This window comes from Oreochromis aureus, linkage group 23 (assembly GCF_013358895.1).
Source record: "Oreochromis aureus strain Israel breed Guangdong linkage group 23, ZZ_aureus, whole genome shotgun sequence".
NCBI lineage: Eukaryota > Metazoa > Chordata > Actinopteri > Cichliformes > Cichlidae > Oreochromis > Oreochromis aureus.
The window spans coordinates 40,391,614-40,415,186 of NC_052963.1; the positions used below are offsets into that span (position 1 = coordinate 40,391,614).

Sequence of the window (23,573 nt, forward strand, 5' to 3'; positions counted from 1 at the left end):
GAGTGACACAAATATTACAGCACATATTCATGTCTTTGCACATTAAAGGCAACTAAAACCGTTTCAATAACAATATGGACCCCTAACCACAGAACCTTTATTTATTTAAGAAAGTAGTCAAACCAGCGGGTAGCTCTGCGTGTTTTATGCTGGATGCACTTCCTGGTACATCCCCAAAGGTAATTTATGTCTCCAGCTGAAATCCAACCCTTCGCTCACTGTAAACACCACTATACTAAAGGTTACTAAAAAAAAAAATGAATACCAAAGATTGGGAGAAAATATCTCAAACTTCAGTTTTAATTGCACTTTAGATGCTAATATTACTAAATAGATTTATTTATATATATAAAAAAAACAATAACAACAAAGTGAATCTGGGTCCTTTGACGCCTCTGACAGTCAGTGGTAACTTAAACAGTGTGCCAATCTTTTACTCTTACTATCCAGTGAATGTCCATAGTAACAAATGTAATATTCACAGTTTCACTTACGTTAATATGAGTGATCTTAAGTGATAGCTTGGTAAAATGAAGCTGAACAAGTACGTTTTTGTCGTTCTGCATCATCAAACAAACCCATTTTCAAAATCAGAAGAAAAAAAAAAAAACAGTTTAATGTAGAAAAATCTAAAGTACAAATGTCCTTGCTATTCCTAAAATGATACGTATTTGATAGGATTTCTGATAAAACATACATTTGAAATTGATTCGTTTCACAAAGAGTTTTGTTTTGTTTTTGTTTTGTTTTTTATAAATACAAAAAACACTGGAAAAAAAAAAATCAGGCACTTTGATCTCAATATTCATCTGAGAGCATTTTTGGTGACTTTAAAACTTGCAGTTGTCATTAAAGGCTACAGTGACACCTGAATGAGGCTCCCTTTACATGAATTTAAAAACACTATGACAAAACTATCCAAGATAACAGAGTTCAGTGCGGGAATGAAATCATTTCCACTTCCTTTGTTGATCACAAGGAAAAGCTGCATCAGTTCTCTCGGTGCCTAAAGCTCAGTTGCGGGACCCCATTCCATATCGTCCGCATCGTCAAATTCATCCTCAGAGCTGTCGCTGCCCTGGATCTGTGTGCGTCTGAACTGGACTGCTTGGTGGTGATGTGCGAGCCTGTACGGGAGAAGAACAGACGGGTCAAAAATCAGCTCAAAGACTCAGTCTGGCTTTACTCCACAAACCCCATAAACCCGCAGACGGCTCAAGAACACTTACACGATGAATTGTGGGGCTTTCTTTTCCTCATCTCTGGGCTCTTCCTCTCCTGAGCGAGCCTGTAACAGAGAATATAAAACAGTGACTTCTCACAATTATTTAGTCTTAAGAGACTATTTTAAGAGATGGATTTTAAAATCCACATAAGCCTTTCCGAACCAGTTAATACTCTGAGGATTTTTCCTAGTCTCTGTATTCATGATGATAAACAGGCTGTAAACCTCCTGAAAAACAGTAACCACACTTACTATAATCTTTATACTGAATTTAAAATGAGGTTGTTATATGTGTGCCAATTTGGCACCGCCTCCATAGCCAGGAAGAACTTTTAATAAGGTTCCAAAAATGAGGGGAAAAAAAAGAAAAATTTATTTAAAAGGTTAATGTGAATTTAGGAGCTTTGCATCTTAAAAGTTGGAAATAAAACATAACTTTCTCCTTGAAAACACCTCCAGAACTTTGAGTCGTTTATGTCAACTAAATATAGTCACGTTCTTTTAAACAAGAAGTAGACAAACAAGAAAAACCAATGAACCTTGATGTTTTTATTTTAAAAAGAAAAGGGTGCAACACTTTCAGTTAAGAAAACCTGAGGGAATTTTGTAATCGATTACAGATTATTTCCTTAAAGGAAACAAATGCTCAGCTCTGGCTCATCATTCACCACAGCATGTCATCTGACCAGGCCTGTATTATTATTATTTCCTTTCATCCTCTGAACTTGTCTGAATAGTGCATTACTCAGACGTATTTATATACATTGCACAATTTAATAAATCCCACGACACATTCTTAGGAACAAAAAAATCCCAAACAAAATAAAACATTGGCACACTCTGGATGATGTTTTTTTAACCATTTAGCTTGCAATTAATGACTTTTACAAACTAAATCAGTTTAGTCTTAGTTGGCGTCCTTAAATGTTCCTCATTTTAAATTCAAGTTTCATTAAACCCAAGTAAAACCTAGAAGTAATACTTAATTTTGTTTTATTGTTTCGAAAATTAAATTAATCTTTTGTTATCAAAACTGTTTGTTGTTAAGTGAAGGACCGAAACACAGCTGGTTTTAAATAAAAGGATTTAAAAAAAAAAAAAAAAAAGAACTGGTATCCAGTAACTGTTTTAATGAGGGCACAAACCTGCTCTAGTCTGTCTTCGATAGCAGACAGGCTGGCGTGTTGGGAGCTCTCCGGCTCCTCCTCTGTGTATGAAGGCTCGTTCACAGAGTATTGACTTGTGGGGTCAGGGGCTCTAAAATCTGGCGGTCCTTCGGACGGAGAGGCGGGTGCAGCTACATCAAGAGCGCTGAAATCTGAGTCTGTAAAACTGCGATGAGAGGGATCTTCCTCCTCGGCATCGCTCTGCGGCGGGCTGTAATTCTCCTGACGGGGTGACCTGGGTTCAGGTACGTGCATTATTGGAGGAACTTCTCTGACTCCGTACGCGTCATCGCTTTCCTCGGGTTCTATAGAGGGGCTGTGGTGTTCAAACGCTGGCTCGGATGATCGGGCTAAAGCAGCTCCAGCCACCCTGGAGCCCCCTGGGACCTTGGCTGCATCCTGACCAGGGTAAGCCTCCTCGAGTTCCTCGTTGTCAGTGTAGGCGTCGTCTGTGAAGCCCTCTCCGTCGGTGTCCTCCAGGTCACTAGCAGCACTGAGGTAGTCAGTCTGGTTCTGGTCCAAAGCATCCAAATCTTGTTCTCCACCACTCTCCAACTGTGCAGACAGAGAAATCAAACAGCTTTAGTTATTAGTGTTCAACTAACTTTACAATAAACAATTAATGGAAAAAATAATAATAAAAACAGTTTGCTTTGTAAAATATACCACCACTATAAATGTGCAACTCTTTTGTCATCTTTCTGAGGCATTTTGAAACTGAATGTGACAAGAAAAAAGGAGAGAAACTGTGGGTGCTGCACGCTCATATGGTACCATAATCTGCTTTATTCTAATTTTTGACTCTAACAAAACCATAATAGTAAGAAATGAACTTCAGAAAAAGACGTAAAACGACAGACCATAAACTCATCAGGAAAGCGTTTACACAGGTTAGCATTCAGAGAAGCCAGAGGGTCATTTTCTCACAGACTTCAATAGAACTGCATGTCTTTTTGCAGCGAGTGTACCCCAGCAAAGATGGCCTGTCCATCTTTTATGTACAGTCTGTGGTACCACTGGTACCACTTCATTTGTGTTGCATTACATTTGTTTTTGTAGTCAAGAATCTTTAAAGCCGGTTCAATAACACCAGCATCACAGACTCATCATCATAAGCTTTGTTTTTAATTACAGGTGCAATTTTTGTTTTTTTGTAGATTTCTAGAATTTCACATTGGCTCAGTTTTTGGTCAATAACGAACTGTAGTTCAAACTACTGTTTCTTGTGGCTTAATATGTGTGTAAATTAACTAATAATCAGGTTTATGGATCATTTGAGCCACACGGCACTTGGATTAATAAACAGAAAGATGTATAACTACATCATGGGAGTCGGTGCTCTCATTAGATTGTTATAAAGTTCATATAAAGAGGTTAAATGCAAAATATTCAGGTGTGTTTACTATGTGTAGCTTTTTGACAGCAACAGAAAGAAAAAGGCAACTATATCAGAAATAAAGCAGCAAATTAAGAAAAAAACCCCACCAAAACACCCCATCGATCTGTATACAAAATAATATCTCATAATTGTTTTATCCTTAGTGTACAGATGTGTGTGTGAAGAGAAGCTGTGTTGTACCGTGACTTCAGACACCCAGACGGGTTTGGTCTGCTCGTGGCGAATCTTATTCTTTAGACTCTCGTACCAAGAGTGGGAGCTGGGATCCAGGTCCACTCGAGCTGAAGGGGGAAAAATAAAAAAATAAATCAAAAGTAGTAAACATTTTAAACTTGTATCAGCAGAGAGAGAAAAATGTATTTCTTCATAGATGTACTGGAAAAAGCTTTAAGTTTTAAGATTACCGGAGAAAAGGTGGCTGCAGTGTTTTTTCATTTTGATGGCCTGTGAGTAAAGGCGTCTGGAGCTCTTGCTGGAGTTGGGGCTGTACCTCTGCCTCATGGTCTTGACATCCTTGCGGTTGTGAGGGTCTAAGAACAAAACCATCGGGTGGTACTGGATGTAGTTGAGCCTTTCCACTGCAGTGGGAGTGATATCCAGCAGAGGGTGCTTATCCTGGGAAGAGAGAGGAAAAAAAAAAAAGTCAAAGAGGAAATACCACACAGACACAGAAAACAGGACTGTAAACATAAATTTAATGTTACTGCTCACCTTCTCTGCTATTCTCCTCACAGTGTCCAATTTAATGACTGTGGAGCTGCCATTTGCACTTCCACTGCGAGGAACCATCTCTGTAGAAATATAATGAAACCCCCCAAATATTTAATATAAATAGAAGATGAGGAGAATGAGTGAAAAAAAGAGGGACATAATACTCAAGCATAAAAAAGGGGTATCAAAACTGCTAAAAACAAACCAACCTGCCACTTCATATTCATCAGGCATCTCTCGTGTCAGCTTCTCCATGGCAATGTCATTAAGAGGTCCCAGAATAACAATGGGCCGCTTGAAATTAGCTGGAGAAAACAAACAAACAAACAAAAAACCAACAGTAAACATTGTTAAACCTGAACCTTTACGCATGACACCAAGTATCTGTGTGAGGGTATGAGGGAAAAATTAAATGCCAACCTTCTCTGAGCAGGACTCTCTCATAAGCTGGGAATTTGCCCTGAATGGTGAGCTGCAGCAGGTCTTCACGACTCCGTCGCATGTTCTTCTCATTCTTCTTATTCCCTCGGAGCCCCCGTAGTTTCCAGAATTCGGCTCTCGGTCCGGACGCCTGCCTCTCACCGGTCCCCCGCTGTGCCTTCTCGATGCTGGCCATCTTCTCTGCCCTGCAGGAGAAGACAGCAAATGCAAAAACTGAAACAGTCCTCGAGGAAGCAAAGAGATCTTCATCTGCTCATCGTCTCCTTTCTCCTCACCTGATCTGATTTGGGATAGTGCCCTTGTCCATCTCGTGCAGGTCATTCCCCATGCGGATAGCCAACCAGTTGCCTATCTTGCCACGATGCATTGTGTCCACCACTCTGAACACCTCTCCTCTGGTGAAGCCCAGACCAATGGGGTTATCGGGGTCATGGTCAAAATGTGTGCGGATGTAGAAGTTGTCTCCCAGGTTGGACTTGAGGATCTTTTTGTAAACTGACAATAGATGAAATGAGATTTTGTGATTTGTGACACAACTCATCAGAAGTAATCTCGGTGTCATATTAAGGTTTTGCTCTTCACTTACTGTCCATCTTATGCTGCGTGGAGATTTCCACTCGTTCTCCTGTCCTGAGCTCAAGGAGGAAGTTGGCAGCTTCTTCTCGTGTGAAATGGCCGAAATCAACTTTATTAACCTGAAAAAAGACGAAAAAAGAACAGGGATAAACTTTGACTCTGATTGGTCTTTTTTTGTCATATTTAAAATATTTTAAAAATGGAAAGGTTTCAAATAACAATGTAAACGTACAGCTAGGAGCATAAGGTTTTGGACAGTGGTACATATTATGGTAATTTTTGCTCGGTACATATGACATGGATACTACTACTACTACAACAGTCAAAAAAAAAAAAAAAAACTAATAAAGAAATGCAAATGAGCATAAACATCTCATTTAAGCTAAAGAGTTTTTCTAAACTGGACAAGACGCTGTTAATCTATGCCGCCATAACCACTTCAATTAAGGTGTACAAACAAAGGTCACCTGCATGATCTGGTCTCCCTCCTTCATCCCGTGTTCATACGCAGGGCTGTGTGGCTGGACTCCACCTACAAAGATCCCAACATCGTTGCCTCCCACGAGTCTAAGACCCAAACTGCTCTCCTTTATAAATGACACTGTCTTCACATCTGAGCTGTACCTGAGGGGAGACTGAAGGAATCAGATTACTGTTGCTATGACGCTTTGACACGGGGCAACGCTTTAAGCAAATGCGGCCCTCACCCTGGAATAGATGATGGGTATGAATCTGGAGGCAGGGAATAGAGGGGCTCTTCTTCAGGTTTGGCTGGAAGAAATGCAGAGATGGTTAGATGCCTAAAAGATGTCAACTCATAAAATGTCAAAAAAAGGTTTGTTTATTTCAACCCACAGATTGAAAACTTATTTATGCTATACATCCTGAGCCTTACAGTAGACGGGCGGGTTGTTCTTGACTGAAATCCCAGACCTGATGGTGCTGTTTCCATTTGCAGCACGAGGAGCACTTTGAGGTGGAGAAAACATAAATCAGTGATATTGGTTATTTAAGAGAAAACACATTTCAGGCTGCCATATTTTAATCTGATTTTAATGAATTAATTCCTGATGTACCTGCGGTGACTGTTTCCCCTCTCAGAGCTGCCAGACCTCCTAAGATGTGAAAGCTCATCTGACTCGGAGGAATCTGGTTTAAAAAAAAAAAAAAAAAAAAAAAAAAAAAATGAAAATTTTAAGAAGGGAGACTTCAGTTTGTGAGGATTTTCTTTGGTTGTGGTGCTCTAATGCTTTTATCTAAAACAGAGAGAAGGAGGGGTTGAAGATGAAGCAAAAGAGTAATCAGCTGACCATCTGGAGGCGGTCTAGTGGGCGACGGGGCTCGACGAGGAGGCTCCTGCTTTACAGGCACTGAAGTAGGCACTCTGAGAGAAGAATGGGGGAAAACTGAATTAAATTTCAGCCGTCATCTTGTTAAATGTTCCCTGAACATACGATGAGAAATATAAAAGCCATGAATTGACGGTCAAGTTAGTGCATGTTAGTTATATCGAAATCTCGTGTGGTTTTCTAAGTCGGCAGTTTGAATACTATGTGATGCAATCACTGCAGGAAGTCATGTAATGAGCCCCCGTGTGCACAAAGCACGTTACTATCGGGCAACAGTTGTGTTTGTGGTAAGCATAAAAACCTGTCGGACATCCTCTCAGTGTGATTTCCCACATCTCACAGTGAAGCTGTTACTTGCATTTCTCATATTTTCACTTTCTCTTTTTACAGTTGCAGCTTTAAACTATTTCTACCCTGTGCTAAAAGTGCAATAAATAAAACAAGAACTGTGCAAAAGTCTCATTTCACCCCTCATTTCATGACATTTTTCTTGGAAAATAGTTGCAGTAATTTACTGAAATGTGCAAACATACATGGAAATACAGTAAATGAGGCAAAAACGTGCCTAAAGATATGATTTAAATTTGGTTCTTTGCATTGCACTGGTTCTGGTTGCTTCATAGGTCAGTGTTAATTGGCTTAACAAATCAAAGCCTTCCGCTGAAAATGGTCAGGTACAAGGACTGGACTGAAAACTCTTCAGAAAGACTAAAGAAGTGCTCAAGACCACTTTAAAAAAATAAAAATAGAAAGCTCAAGACTTTTGCACGATATAGTTGTGCTAATCATCTTTTGTGAATATAAATATTCTCATATTAAAATGTTGTGGTTTTACAAATGTGTCAAAGGCGCATCAATGCTAAAAATGTTTCTGTGGATGTGTGGTTGCTTAGCAACATGAAGACATCATAATATCTGGTACAGATAAGCTTCAGGGGCCTAAGACATACCTGTGTGTCAAGTTTGGTTGCTGAATTCCTGATCATGTAGGAGTTTACACTCAAACAGACGTGTGGTGTTTTATAGTAAGATAATGAGCATAAACGAAACTGACAAGCAAAATAAAATAATATTACTTCGGAAAAAGTCGGCTGCAGTATTTATTTTTAGAAGCAATGACCCATTTTATCAAACTGAGTGGTTTCATGTAGGAACCATTTTCCTTCTGAACAACAAGGGAAGCTGTAGGTACCGAAGGAAGTGACATTAATGTTTACATCCTGCCCGCCTTTACAAGCACGATCCTCTCATCATGGGCGCTTCCTTCTGACACAGTGATGTGGTCAGTGGGTGTAGCTGCCTTAGAGCGAAATCAGTTCCTATATTAAACTGATCTGTGATCTTCTTTTTCCTTTTTTTGTGAATAACCAGATAATGATTTCTGGGAAGTTTTTCAAGTGTATGTTTTTGCCATGATAAGCAAAACGAGTCAAACGGCATTAAGTTCCATTATAATCAAAATAAAAAAAAATAAAAAATAGGTGTTGAAGCATGAAGCACTTGAGGCGTGACTCAATGCGTTTGATGAGACAGTCAAAGTGGAAGGCGTCTCTCACCTGTATCTATTTCTGGCTGCTGAGTTTTTACTGCTGGTGGATTCCCTCCTGGGGACTGCCGCGTAACTGGCCTCTGATTCAGAGTCCGAATTAGCTGTGGAGATCAATAAGTCAAGACTGTCATTGTGGAAAGTTTTATTATTTGTTAGATGACTCGTGCTTCCTTTTAGATTCCAGGCACCAAATATGAACTCCCACTGCTCACTACAAAACACACACACACCTTTCTGTGGTGGATTGCTGGCAGTGCTCCATTTTGGCGGTTCCACCTCTGGCTGCAGGGAAACATCTGGCAGGACCCTGGAAGAGAAGAGAGGGAGGTGGGAGTGAGGGAGGAGGAAGACAACAAATCTCAGTTACGTTTGGCGAAGGGGGACCAGTAGCTAATATATGATTATTGATGAGAGGATGAGACTAAAATATTGAATATTCACCTTATTCTGTTTGAGGGAAGCTTTCTCTTTGGCGGTAAACTGCTTTGTGACTGATTGAAATTAACCACTCTATTAAGTGTAGGTATTAGCTACTTGATTGTGATGATTACTGTGAGATTCGAACATGCTGTATAACACATGCAAATTATGGAAAAATTTCAAAGAACTGATTTATGAGTCTTGGGGAATTATGCTAGAGTTGATTTTTGCTGCTTCAGTAATGAGTGTCCTATGTTTAATCAACACTTCAGCCACATATAAGAGAGGAACATGTTCAGTTTTATTTTATTGGTCAACAAAAATGTAAACACAGATTTTGTACACAGTCAAAAACAGAAAATCAGAGAAAATAAAAAGAAATTTCAAAATGAGACAAAGCACAAAAAATGAAAATCAAAATTTTAAAAACTCAAAGAGCAAAAGTTAGGTAGTTTAAGATTAATAATAAAAATATATACGATTAACTAAGTTTAACAACCAGAGAGCCACAGAGTCTGCTCAGCTTCCGGTCCGTGAGATCTTGTTGGGTTTCAGGTAGGTGTGGGGGTTTCATGTGTACCTGTATCTGCTGAGAGAGTCCTGACTGTATGTGGTGCTACGCCTCTGAGGAGGCTCAGAGAAGCCATCCGACTCGGAATCAGAATCTAAGGAGAAAGAAAAACATTTTATTAATTTTTTTTTTTATTTAAATAGTAAACGACATATTTACTTCTGATTAATCTGCAGCATTTCCATTGTGTGTTTAAGTTCCCGAGATGTCTCAAATCTCCACAATTCAAACTCCAGTATCTTTAATGCTCATGTGTGGAATAACATTTGTACAACTGTTTTCAGATACTGTAATATTTTTATTACCCAACATTATTCTTGCAACTGTCATCTTTCCTTTCTTGGAGAATGTTTTAATCTCAATGAGACGATTGAATGAAGAGTTATACATAATGTTTTCCACCTTTATGTTTTGTTCTACACACTTATAAATAATGCTTTCAAAAATATTTACATGAATATTATTTTATTAACCATCATTTCCTTCTATATTTTAAGTGTATTGCAATAATCATCCCTCAGCCTCTGCAGTGTTACATGCGTCGTGTGCACTGCTGGATTAATCCTCTTTTACTCTTACATTTTCCTCTTCTACATTCATTTACTCAAAAGCCACCTTATGTTTTCATGTGCATCTTTCTGCTCCGCGCTTAGCTTCACCTGACTGCTGACACGTGGTCATAAGCAAACATTTAAAGATCAAGTAAATATTTTCAAGGAGGTGTGAGACAAGTCCGGGACGTGTACATCACAAGGAGGCTGGATTGTTTGTGTGTTTTTGTGCAGACCTGGAGGCGGGCCTCTCACAGGTGAGTTGACCCTCCTTGGTGGATCTTGGCGAACAACAATGGGGGAAGATACTCTGCCTGTGTAACGATCAGGCAGAACTCTGCAGAGACAAGAAAGGGTTGGGGTTTTTATGAATAAATGGTTATAAAACAATTCATGATGCTGATGCAAAGTCTTCTGTTTTTTAATATTTATGTGAAAGTCATGTCGGTGCTTATTCCTGGAACTGCATAAAGAAATGTCCGTACTTGTATCTACTGTCCAGACGAGGGCCGTCTCTGCGTGGGGGTGGGGAACCTTCAGGGTCAGAGTCTGACTCCGACACCGGCCTTCGGGGGCGTGAGGAGGTGGAGGAGGCGGAGACGGGTGCAGCCCAGTTTTGAGCGACAGGAGAGGATCTGGGGTTGGGAAGGGTGGAGACTCCTGACAGAGATCTGCTCAAAGAGTAAAAGCAAAAATAATGTCTCATACAGTATTAACTGGATTTAATATGTAGTAACATATGTAGATTTACTTTAATAAAATAAACTTGGGTGATTTTAATGAAACCAAATAAATCATATCAGTGTGAACTGACTTGTATTTGTTGGTTTGGTCCAGGCCGTCTCTGTCCCTCGCTCTCCTGACTGGAGGAGGAGGAGATGCACTGTGGTCGGACTCAGATTCAGACGGAGCTGAAGACACAATAATCAACAGTTAGAAAGCTAATTATAGGACTTTAATGATCCCACCGATCAAATGTAGCCTCGAGAAACTACATAACAATGGACTAATTAGAGATCACCTTCATACTAGGCTATAAATTTTAAAGTAACACAAATCAGGGTTTGAGTATGAGCACCTATGCACTTCTGCAAAAAAACAAAACGAAATTCTCGGCAGGACTGACCTCGGCGAGGAGCGTAGGCTTTTACGGGTGGCCGGGATAAGGTGGAGCGCACAGGTGATTGATCCCGAGACTTTGGCAGTGGAGGTTCAGCTTTTGTTCTGTGTGAGAAATACAAGATTTCTTCAGTGCTTTTAGATCAAATAAAAAGAAGGATTAACTTTTTTTTGTGTGTTACATCGATGGACTTGGTTTTTACTAGGCGGGGTGACAGAGCAAGTCTGTACCTGCGTGTCCGCCTCTCTCTGGCGGTTGTACGTGACCTGTGGGCTGGAACATCCTCATCAATGTCTGAAATTTCTGATGGGGCACAGAAAAGAGAATTTATTAACAGGATAACCTACTTTTCAAGCTATACACGGGGTATTTGCAAGATAGTCTTGAATTAATTAATCTGAGCCTGTAGCCCAAAAAAGTTCCACATTTAAAGGGATTTGACTGTAGCAAGCATGAGGGACATTACAGGATTAGACCGACTTTACAGCACTTTGATTTTACCAATGAAATGAGTAGCTGAAAATTTCTTGTAGTAGCAACTTGACAGCATCAACTAGAAGCTGCTTCACCGTTTTGATTTCTCCAACTTTTCCCTTCTGTTTGATTCCCTTACCCTCCAGCTCCGAGCTGCTGTCTTTGCGATGGTCGTAATCGCTGTTCTGGGGGCTGTCCTCCACCTCTGGGATGCTGACCAGGAACCTACGGTCATCCCTGAGGACCGTCATGGTCAGTTTGCCTCTGCTCTTCTCCACCAGGTGCTTGGTCTCCAGCAGGGATAGGTTCTCTGTTGTCATGCCATTGATCTGCTCACAGGGAACAATTTGAATAACACAAATTGAAGATTAATAATGAAATCTTCCAGGCTTTTGAAAAAGTTGCTTAAAAATACTCCAAGACAAGAGATCGACTAAATCTTACCTTGAGAATGAGGTCTCCCTCCTGCAGCGTGCCTTCCCTTGCAGCTAGGCCCGTTTCTGTCATGTGCTTGATAAAGATCTGACTGCCCAGTTTCAGTCCATACTCTGCAGAAAAACAAAGCCAAACATACAGAAATCAGCACTTTAGAAAAGATGAGCGGAGCAGATTATTTTTGTCTAAGAATGCTTCTTCACAAACAAAAAAGGTTTCCCTCGCGCTCGTTCCTGAACTCTTACCATCTGTGGTTTTCTTTTTAATCAATGTAGTTCTGATGGGTTTTTCTGAAACATCGTTGTGCGGCAGCCTCTTGTACCCCGACGACATCAACGGCGCCGCGTTTGTAAGCCCATTGCGTTCAGGCGAGGGGCTGCGGCGAGGGTAACGGTCATTGGTGCGATAACGGTCATCGGCGTGATAGCGGTCATCAGCACGGTAGCGGTTGGAGTCCATGTTGTCACTCCCATCAGAGTGGCGTCGCTGCCGTCTCGGAGGGTCCGCATCCAGCAGGTTGGAGTGCGAGGCCGCCCGAGTTGGTCTGGTGGATGAGGGTGCTGGGATCTGGATCTTACGAGGACGTTTCACTGTCTGGGAAAGACGCGACGCAGAAGACAGCCGATCAGAAAGAAATCCAAGATTGGAAGCCACTTGACACAAATTAAATAAGGCTCGGTGCACACTTACTATGTTTGCAGTCTTGCCGCAAGACTTCAGGGTCTGAATGGTGTAGTTAGAGTGGACGTTGTCCATAGGTTCTCCATTTACCATGACAATTTGGTCTTTGGTGCTGCAAAACAAGTAAACACAGGCAGACAGGTGTTCATGCAGCAGTCAAATATTAAAGGGGTCTCTATATTCGTTAACAGCAAAAAGCATCTAACTTACAACAGTCGTCCCATGGCTGGTCCATTTGGCAGCACATCTGACACCATGATAGACGTGTCCCCATCGGGCTGCGGCTTGTCCCTGCCTCCTGATATTGCAAAACCAAATCCCAGTTTGGAATCCTGCCATTTTGAGAGAATAGGAAAAAAATGAGATGGAGAGAAAATGACGGTCAGTAAAGAATGCAGGGAAGCAGGTGGGTGGATGAGCATGAGTGGGAGATACAGTAGAGAGATAGGAGGAGGAAAGAACACATTCCAGTGTCGCCAACAATGAGGCAGGACAGCGAAGAGCTGGCTGGTGCCGTGGGGTGCAGCAGGGTGTGTCACTCTGAATTCCTGACGGAGCCTGTGCTGTGAAACTAAGAGGCCTTGAACACAGTCCGGCTTAAAGTCCTTCAGAAACTACACCGAAACACACTTTCCACATGTGTATTTGTTTAGCCACACACTAGAATCTCCATTTTAAACTTATTTTAGCCTACTGATTATTTCATGTTGATTAAACAACTGGAAAAGTAAAACACACTAGTGGTTTCACCATAACACCTCACCTATAGATCTCAATTATTCAATTAAAAAAACCCAAAAAAACCACTTACTTTGTTTAGTGTTATTGTATGTTGCTCCCATATCGTTATCTCCTCCATGCCTGGTTTCTGGAAAAAAATAATAATACACACAATAAGAAAAATAATCTTTTTTATAGCAATTGACAGTTTCAATTTGACAATATTAAATCATGATTAATTAACTCATAATCGACATATAGTCCAGGTCCTTACAGGGAGGACAGCTGAGCCTGAGTAGAAGACAGAATGTGCCAATAAGTGAACCTGATCTCAACATGCTCTCACCTGTCGCAATCCTGCCTGACCAGTATGGAGGAGGGGCTACCTGGTATGTGTGTGCATGTTTTTACTATCTTTACACCACAGACTACAACCAACAACTGGAACATTTTTTTAATATATATCTATAAGAATCGAGCAAAATGCAGTGGGATCCTTTAACACAATCCATGCTGACATTATCAAGTTACAATATTTTACAATATTTAGCTTATTGTTTCAAAGAAGAGCTTTCCATCCTGACATGGGAGATAAGGAACAAGCGGCAGACATGCCTGTTTGGCCGAGTAACTGGGGATGAACGAAACTGTAGAGCAACATCTGACATGGAACTATTAGATTCTTCTGGGAGGGAGTTATATCAGTGACAAAAGACGATCTTTGACTTACAGGAACATAGCAACATGCCTAACGTGATTTGCATTTTTTTGGGAAAAAACAAGCCAACACTGCAGCCTGGCCGTGGACTATATTTCATACATTGAGGAAGACACTTGCTAAGCTACAGCCAGAACGAGTAAAGCCTGATACTCAAGTCAGACACACAGTGGTGTAGTGTTGCTTAGACTTAGAGTTTGTTCAAACACTGTGAACAGGGCACACGACAAGTACAAGGCCCTGATGCACATTAGTGCTTGAAGTACAGCAACATCAGCCGAGCACCCAACGTCCAGTCACACCCAAACACATGATCTAATTATACAACCTCAATTTGCTGATTCTGACTGCTTAGTTTTTCAAATTAGGTCACACACACACACACACACGCACACACACAAAAACCTACAAAAATAAAATCTCATGAATGATCACCACGAAAACCTTAAACTTGCAGGTGTACAATGTCTAACCTGGGAACAGCAGGGCTTTTGTTTGATTTGGTTAATCATAAACTGGAGAAGTTAAAAAAACTAAAAAAACCAAGTACTGACATTAGTATTCAAACAAAAGCTGGTCATGACTTTTTCTTATTTGATGATAAGGTAGACTGAAACAGCAGCTTGATTTGTTACGTTTTTATCTGCTGTAGATTTGTTGCATTTATAGATTTAAAGCTGCAACTAACACAGAAAGGTCACTTAAGTGTGTCAGCTTTCAAACAAAGCAGCTTTTTTGTGAAGAGTCCTTGAATAGGCTTGATGAGTAGTTGAAGTCTATGCCTTTATGGAAATCACATGAGGATTAGCCGAAGTCACACCTTAATTATGAAAAAAACAGTAACAAAGTATACAAAACAACTTAATGGAGAAGGACATTGAGCTGCCGGGAAGGTCTACACTCACAGAGCTCATTTACAGCTCACTGACTTTACAACCAGTTAAAATTTAACTTTGGATTTAGGTCACGATGTCGGAGCAATGAGATAAATATGAAACTGCAGATAAAGATTACTTTTATGATGTTTTCATCATTATAGATCAGAGAAAGCTGAGATGTAAATAGGAGTATCGTCCATATTCCAAAAGAAAATTGATTATTTACAAAAACAAACGACAGCCGACAGTGGTTTGCCATCTGCTAATAAACGCCTGATCCAAGACTGATAAGCCTGCAGTTGCACTCCTTTAGGACACTCCTCCATCTTTAGGTCATCATTTTTCCACCTTCAAAGAACATTAATCTAAGGGAGCTGATGCACATCACTAATGACTTGTGTCCTTACATTTCTGGAAATCTTTAACAGTTATGCTTTTTCACACTAAAGGGAAGCATAACTAAGTCCATAAATGCTTCGTTTATTTTCATCTGCACTTACCATGTGATCTTTGAACCTGACTTCCATTTCCTACTGGGATTTCACCCTGAACAAAACACCTGCTGCCTCCAGCGCTCAGCAAACAGCCAGCTCTTTATATCCCATATGGAGCCGGCAACAGAAAAACAATCACAGATCCAGTAATCTCAGGTTACTTCTCCCGCCAGTGAGCTCTGCATGGATGGTGGCTGAAACTAGATCCTGGCGCTGAAATAAATTGTAATATGACCAGCTGGGGTGTTTGTCTCACACAAGGCAGAGAGACTGAAAGACCTCACCTGGAAAGCGCTCCTCCCCTCTGAGTCTTTGCCCACTCTGAGAGTCATTCTCTAGTGTCCTTTAATAAACATGGCTTTTAAGGTGGATCTGCTCTGCCTTAAACCCAGCTGAACTAGGGAGAACTGGGAAGCACCTTAAATATGTCAGGTAGTGTAATCACTCCCTTGTGTGTTTGTATAGCTTTGAATATTTAGGCTAAGAACTAAAAGCTCAAAGTTTTGTCATTTCAAGGCAGAAAAATATTATTTAGCGCTAAACAGTGTTGGTCAAGTTACTTGAAAAAAGTAATCAGTTACTAATTACTGATTACTTCCCCCAAAAAGTAATCCCGTTACTTTACTGATTACTTATTTTCAAAAGTAATCGATTACTTAGTTACTTAGTTACTTAGTTACTTTTTAAAAACACGATTTACAACCTGAATAGGTGATAAAGCGATAGATCTTTCAGCCCAATTCTACTTTTTCTGCATAATTCATCATACAAAATGTAATCAAATGGAAAAGTCTCTTTTAAAACTTGTTTTATTAGTTTTAATCTTTTAACTTTATGCATCAAGCAAAATTAAATTATATGCAACATTCTCTGACTGGAAGAAATTTGTTTAACATTTAAACCTATTTTCTGCACATTCCAGCACATAAAATAAAATATTTTTTTGTGTTTACACTCACTCTTTCAAATAGATGCAAGTAAAACACAGCAGAAAATAAATAAAATCAAAGACTAGCGGTCCTGTTGCTCTATTTTCACCTGTAAAGCAGGACTGGGGTAGGCGGAGGAGGTTTACCCTGGTGCAGGTGTGCCGCAGCGGTCAGTGGAAGAATCCGCGAGTTTCTCTGTGAATTTCACATTACGTCGTAGTACACTCGGTGCTTGCTTGGAAGTTTAGGGTTTTTTCGCTGTAAAAGAAGTTTTCTTCCACGCACAACGGACACTAATGTTTTGTCACTTTTATGGAATCAAACTCAAAATAAGGTCAGTACTTCCACGCTTTAAACGCTGCATGCTACACTCTGTCCCGCACTCGATATATTATGATCTGCAGACAGCTGTTGTCACGAACGTCGCACTCGCTTACGTCACTGTCATGAGACGTTCTCGCAAAAAATCACGGTTTTAGTAACGCAGTAACGCAGCGTTCCTACGTGAAAGTAACGGTAATCTAATTACCGTTTTTGCAATAGTAATCCCTTACATTACTCGTTACTTGAAAAAAGTAATCAGATTACAGTAACGCGTTACAAGTAACGCGTTACTGCCCATCTCTGGCGCTAAATAACAGACAGTCACTGCTTGGTCGGGAGTTTTTAAGGGTGTGTTCACATGATTGTTAATATTATTGCACATACAGTAATTAATATCAGCCTGTTATTTCATCTAAAATATCAATTATGGTTAAATAAATTAGACTGAAATTAAGAAAGAGTTTGTTTGCTTTTTATACCTTGGAGCAGTGTCACAAACCACTTCTCGGGGCAGTAAAAATAAATTCCTCTATGTGGGGAAAAACCTTGTTTCAGTAGAAGTTTGCATAAAATATGCAGAGATTTGAATTGCAAAGTTTTAGACATGTCTCCTTCGACACGTCATATCTCTGGATATGACGTGTCTCTCTTCCTATTCTCTTTTTACAAAATAATTATTTTAGATGCTGATGGAAGACTGAGACTAAAATATCTATATACTACTGCAGGGTTTAGGCTTCGTTTCAATATCAAAAGAGGTTAAGAGGTTTAAAGCTACTTGTGGTCAGGAGTTCCAATTAAGACATGAAATTGTAAATGTGTGTTACAAAAAGGACTCCTCCTCATAAATAAAAATAAACAATGACATGAGAAGTATGTTCTGTCAGTTATGGCTTTATCACAGCAACTTCCACAGGGCTGTATGGGAAGAATCATAGATTCGTATGATATGATGGTGGCTATCTACATAACCGTCTCCGTGTTAATCTGTCCACAATAAAACAGGAAGAAATTTAAGGAGGTCCCTTAGGAGTAAGCTTCCTGAGAAGATCATACCAAGAGCATGACGCGTACTTCTGAAAGAGGCGAAAGAGAGCGCAACGATAAAAGCACATCAGAACCAATGTTCATTTTGTCGACTACACGAAAAGCCCTAATAAAGAGCAGCTTTGGAGGAAGGATGGATGTCCACAACACTTCTGTGACAGAGGAGGAAAATCCACAGGTATCTTTGGAGAAAGTTTTGTTGTTTTTGTGCGCTGCCTGTTATTTTTTTTCCTCCAAACTGTGAAGCGTAACAGAAGGAGCCTCAGGCTTCAGGCCTTCTTTTTATACCTTCGGGTGTGGGCTCGGTGAAGGAGCAAAGAATTGTGTCACAAGGAAATCAGCGACAGAGGGATTGAAATAGAAGAAAAACAATGCTTCAATGTTCAGAATCTTTGACCTTAGTGAGATGACCTAACGAGGCCTGTTCTATAAATATATCCCAGATTCTTTGAAGTGAAAATGAATTCCTTCTTACACCGAACTGTGGAAAAAGCTTGCTATGGAGCACGCGTAGATAAACAAAGGTTTTACAAGTCACTAAGTTAACAAGCTCACTTACTTTTTGCCAAGTTGAACTGTCACTGAGTCAGTGTGTTCAATAAAGAATACATTTTCCACAACTTTGACACATTTGATGAACAAGACATGAACTAATTCTGCTGATTTAAAACACTTCACAAACCTTTTCTTTAACTGTAAATCGAAACCTTTCAACTAACTGTTCAACAAAAATAAAGAAATATAAATAAAGTTCTGTGGATTCAAATAAAGGATGATATTTAACAGAGTGGGGGGGGGGGGAAGTAACCTGTGAAGTTCTCTTAAAGCTGACGTTAATATAATGCTGCTTGGTTACTGTAATAGAAAAAAGGAACTACAGACAAATAAAATAACTACTATCCATTCACTTACGGGCACCACCAGCAGCGGCGGAGGCTCCGGAGGCGCAGAGCCCAAGTGCTTCAGTCGTTTGAGTCGCTCTGTCAACTTCATAATGATAACAGTGCTGACCCACTCATTCACAGACACCAAAAATCTCCAGCTGTCTGCAAATCTGTTAATAATCCCGTGTCTGTGTCTCAGTCACACATGGTCACTGATGCAGGTCTGCAAGCCTCTTCATGAAAAACACAAATTTGCCATAAAAAAAAAAGAAAACTATGAAAAACAGAAGTTTAAAAATTAAAAGTAAATAAAAGTAGCAACTGTCATCCCTCTGCTTCCAATGGAGAAGTCATGCGAAGAGCGCTCCATAGGTCCGTGTGCCCAATAGTTCCCTTTGTGACAGGCTCATAAAGTCAAACAGGTCCACTTGCTCCCGCTGTCAGTGGTATGTGTGCGTCTTACTTTCCCACAAGGCAGGAGCAGATCCCAGGCTGCTGGCTGAGTTTCTGTCTGCTCGGTGCCATGGTTACGTGGGAAGAATGAGAGCACTGGCCTGTTAATAATTGACGGGGTGTTTGCTACACTATGGATCTTCCAGCTTCGGGTAAGTGTCCTGATGTGCCTACACAGGCTGTGTCCCGGGATCAGGAAATGGCAACAGAGAGCCTGATGTTATCTCTGTTCCATGGTTAACATTTACATATGCCCCACAGCATGGGCGTGTTGTAGCCTTTTTTTCCCCTTTTTTAGTGTTCAGTGTGACATGTACCCAAATCATTGAGGAGGACGGGGGACAAAGAGGAGGTGAAGCTACATGCTTGAAGAAAACACTATCCAACAGCTTATTACTTCCTAAATCCCTCATCCACAGATCAGTGTCTGTATTATAAAACTTGAGAAACAAAACAGATGTTAGATGCCAACTTGGGTTCAGCCAGGTGGAAGAGCCAGCCTGAGGTCAGCGAGAGCACCAGGTGTGAATTATTAATTGATCTTAATAAACAGACTTCTACGGTTGCTAAAAAAACAAACAGGTAGCAAAGGTAAAACCATTCATAGTAGGTAAATATTCACTCATTCACGCCGAGGACTGCAGTGTGCTCGGCAGCAGGATACTCTGTTTGTTTTGCTTTCATAGAGAGGCCACTCCTGTTGGCTATTCAATATGCAAACTGCTGACTATCGACTCCAGGTCACCTTGTTGCGCTTGAGTTTCACTATGAATGGAGAGGCCTGCTTTAAGTGTTGAGCATAACTAAAATACTTCAACGGTGCATCATCGAAACAAACTAACAAACACCAACCGACGGAGCCAAGAAGGCTCCAGTATACGAGTTCGTTGGGGAATGTGGAAAAGCAAAGGCTCCTTGTGTAAATATAGAGCTTTGTGGAACAAATACTCCAGAGGTTTACACAATCAGCAAAGAGGCTGTAATTACACAGGCCAGGGCTTTGTGGCTTCCACACTCAGTGGACTTACTTGTGTTGTCTTGTGAGCTAAGTGCTGCAAACACCCACTTTACAGCTATCCCAGCGCCATAACATGAGTTATACCACACGTGCTCAGCCCCTTATGCATGAGGATGCAAATGGTCACACGTGTATGGTGGATGGTTGCTCCATCACGGCAAAAACTATTGAGGTCATGATTATTTAACGAACACGTCCATTGCAGTTTCCTCGAACCAAACTCAAGGTGAATAAGTGGTTTAGAAAAAAAGAAAGAAGAAGAGGGCTGTGCTGCTTGATTTTATCATGGAAGCCAAAATTGGAAAGAAAAAGGAAGTTCCTTTAGTTTTCCAGTTAAAGACGGAAAAATGAAGTGTGAAATGTGAGCAATGCTGGTGGTGTCACTGGAATTATATGCACGACTGCTAAAGTCCTGCACTGCTGGACGGCGGTGGAGATGACGATGTGGGATGTTGCATAATACCTCACACGTTAAGTAAGATATGCTACGAGAGGTATTTTCTCTTTAACCTTCAAGTCAAGACTGAGCAGCGTCACTTGTGACCCCAGCTGTATTTAAATGTAGAGTCATTTAGAACTGGAATTATACAGTATGGCATCTTAAAAAAAAATATTAGGATTTAAACATGTTGATTTTAGTGATATTTGCTAGCAATTATATTCAAGATTCAAAGACTCCCAGATTTTTTGTACATGTCATACCGACAAAGAGAAAGACAGTGTCTCTCTCACCTTAATATAAAAATATATAAGAAATATAAATATAAAATGTATATAAAAATTAAATCTATGGACAAGAGTGGCAACGGTGCAGGATGTAAATTATTCCAACTCATTGTAAAAGTTCAAAATATCAGATATTTCAGAGCTAGATATTTGAACCCTTTCTACACAAAACACACTTTACATATATACAAATAAAATGCTACTTTAGGTTTTATTTTAACCAGAAGCAAAACAAAACCTGACTGTTTAATTAAATTTTTATTATAAGTGCTATGCCACAACAGCAGTCACTTCAAGATGCTTTATATTGTGAAGTAAAGATCAGACAACAACCTATAAGCAAGCACTTGATGACAGCGGGAAGGAAAAATTCATCTTTAACAGGAAGAAATCTCCTGAGAAAGAAAAAGGAGTGAAAAAGGAGAATAGAGAGAGGCGAGGACAAACAGCCTATGGGAGAGAAGACAAAGGTAACAACATGCAGTAGCAGCATATAAACACATGGGCAGTGAGAGGTGAGTGGAGAAGAAATGTAGCCTAAGGAGCATGACCAAGGGATGGTTCAGGGTCAGCTCATGATAAGGGTTCTCAAAAAGCAACATTTACAAAAGTAGAGAAGGTATCTGTCTCCCGGATCCAAACTGGAGACTGGCCTGAAAGCTGAAGGCTCCGCCTCCAATTCTAATTTAGGAAATTCTAGGAATCCCAAGCAAGTCAGCAGTTTGAGAGTAAAGTGGGGAGGATATGATACTACTACTTTTTTTTTTTTTTAAATAAGGAGAAGAATTTTGAATTTAAATTCTAGATTTTATAGGCAGCCAGAGAAGAGAAACCAAGGAACTGAGATATATGACCTCTAGTTCGATTCTTTGTTGGATATTATAATATCTTTATAATAATAATTGTTGTTAAAGTCACCCAGCTTATCTGGAATCCAACCTTTAGTTTTTATTTGCATTTTGTTCTGTCGTATGAAAGTTTTGGTTTGTAAGAAATGTAATATTTCTTGTACACACGTTGCACAAGTTTAGAAAATGGGTAATAGATAAAGCAAACCATATACGTCTGATAAACTCAATCAGTACCACAAAGTACCCTGTATTTTTCAAAGAGCTGGGAACTGGACACATTTACAGCTGTCCTTGGAGTGAGCAACTTTTTGACAAAGTATGAAACCCTGTTTAAATGATGACTGCAAAAAAGTTAATACTACAGCAGTGAAAATAGATGGGAGGAAGAGCAAACACTATCACATCTGGAGAGACTGAGACTTCTTAACTATAACAAACTCCATATATCTGATATATCTGGGATAATGTACCAGCACTTTCTCAATGGGAAAAACAAGTATGCAGTGTGTGTTTTGCTCTTTTAATGCTGTATCAGGGATGTTGTGGCCATTGTTGTCAGATGCGTGTGGGCGTTTCTCGGTTTAAAAGTAGTGTGATCATAAATGACCACACTCTGCTATTTTAGCTGGTAAAATCTACATTGCTTGAGGGTTAATATCTTTAAGTGTACACGTCCACATTCTGGGAAATGGACGCCACACTTGTATTTATTTTACTGGAATAAACCAGCAGGCTAAACTTTTTCCCCTTTTATTTGAATTGAACTAAGCTACAGCTGCGATGACAGAAACCTTCAGCACATCTAAACATTAAAACCTGGATTAACTTTTAAAAATCCAGAAAGGACGAGTCACAATCTTAAAAGCACCTCATGTGCAGTAGGGAACTTAGGAGAACAGCAGTCTTAATCGACTGTGTTAGTCCCAAATCAAACAATGAGTGTGTAAATATGCCGACTGTGGAGAGGAGGACGCAGCAGGTTGGGAATGCAGTCGAAACTATTGTGAAACTCCAGTTCCGGACAGGTAGAAACTTGTATGTGTTGCCGAACCAGTAAGGTGAGGAATAAAAAGTGGAGTTTACAGCTGACAGTCAGCATCCCAGCAACACAGACAAGCACACAAATAAAGGCAAGCATGTTAAACTGTGAGGGAACTCCAACAAAAACACACAAAATGACTAAGGAGAAAACCACAACTGTCACACAGGCCTGTGAGGACTGCAGTCAAGCAGCGACAAAGCTTTCAGTCCGGTAAACATCCAACTAACTTCACCTAAAGTGAGAAAAACCACAGAAAAAAACTTCTTTGACTCAGTGTTATGTCACACATGATCCTTCAGCTTCACCTTTCACTCCAGAGGCTGAGTTGAGATGGTTTGATTACCTGTGCAGGAGGAAGGAAACACCGACAGAAACGACGCTAACTCACCTGTAAACGTGCTCTTCGTAGCTTCAAGGCTTCTTCCTTCACTCTCAGACCGCTTTCGTCCAAATAAACAGTAATCCTCGTTAAGGTCTCACCTGCTCGCCTTGGCTGTAACGCTACTTCTAAAAGATTCTCCTACAAATCTTCCTGAAAACAGGTGTAAGCAGGAGGCGTGGCGTTAACTGTTCAACGTACAGGTGAAAAACGTCATCACGCCGGGGGCAGCGTCCGTCAGGAAGTGAAACCTGCTCCCTGTTTGCTTTGGGCGTGAGAAGCTGTGTGCTTTACGTAATTATGTTAGTCACCGTATTAATCTCGGATTAATTTTTTCGGGTGCAGGAAAGAAAAATTAAAAAATAATTGATCTGAAGTTTAAAGTTGATCTGAGAAAACCAATAAAAGGTCTTTTATGGGCACCAGTTTACTTCCTGAAACT

General features: G+C 40.2%; 1 protein-coding gene across 4 annotated transcripts; it reads right to left on the minus strand.

The window, feature by feature from the left end:
- Nucleotides 1-271: 271 nt before the first annotated feature.
- Nucleotides 272-23,298, minus strand: tjp3 (tight junction protein 3). Of its 4 annotated transcripts, none has more exons than XM_031749572.2 (30): nucleotides 23,141-23,298; nucleotides 13,480-13,536; nucleotides 12,879-13,000; nucleotides 12,678-12,780; nucleotides 12,233-12,581; nucleotides 11,997-12,100; nucleotides 11,692-11,881; nucleotides 11,309-11,381; nucleotides 11,085-11,182; nucleotides 10,773-10,869; nucleotides 10,444-10,629; nucleotides 10,195-10,295; nucleotides 9,417-9,501; nucleotides 8,647-8,723; nucleotides 8,424-8,517; nucleotides 6,829-6,902; nucleotides 6,595-6,667; nucleotides 6,414-6,487; nucleotides 6,226-6,289; nucleotides 5,986-6,142; nucleotides 5,529-5,637; nucleotides 5,218-5,437; nucleotides 4,922-5,127; nucleotides 4,711-4,806; nucleotides 4,502-4,581; nucleotides 4,195-4,405; nucleotides 3,971-4,071; nucleotides 2,371-2,946; nucleotides 1,230-1,288; nucleotides 272-1,127 (listed from the first exon to the last, which is right to left on the minus strand). In XM_031749572.2, exons 2-30 carry the CDS (start codon nucleotides 13,525-13,527, stop codon nucleotides 1,007-1,009), a joined length of 3,948 nt encoding a protein of 1,315 aa, XP_031605432.1. In that variant the 5' UTR covers nucleotides 13,528-13,536; nucleotides 23,141-23,298; the 3' UTR covers nucleotides 272-1,006. The 4 variants fall into 4 exon arrangements, with proteins under 4 accessions (XP_031605432.1, XP_031605429.1, XP_031605430.1 ...); XM_031749569.2 differs by lacking the exon at nucleotides 23,141-23,298 and adding an exon at nucleotides 18,691-19,296; XM_031749570.2 differs by lacking the exon at nucleotides 23,141-23,298 and adding an exon at nucleotides 15,485-15,771.
- Between the last annotated feature and the right edge of the window lie 275 nt (nucleotides 23,299-23,573).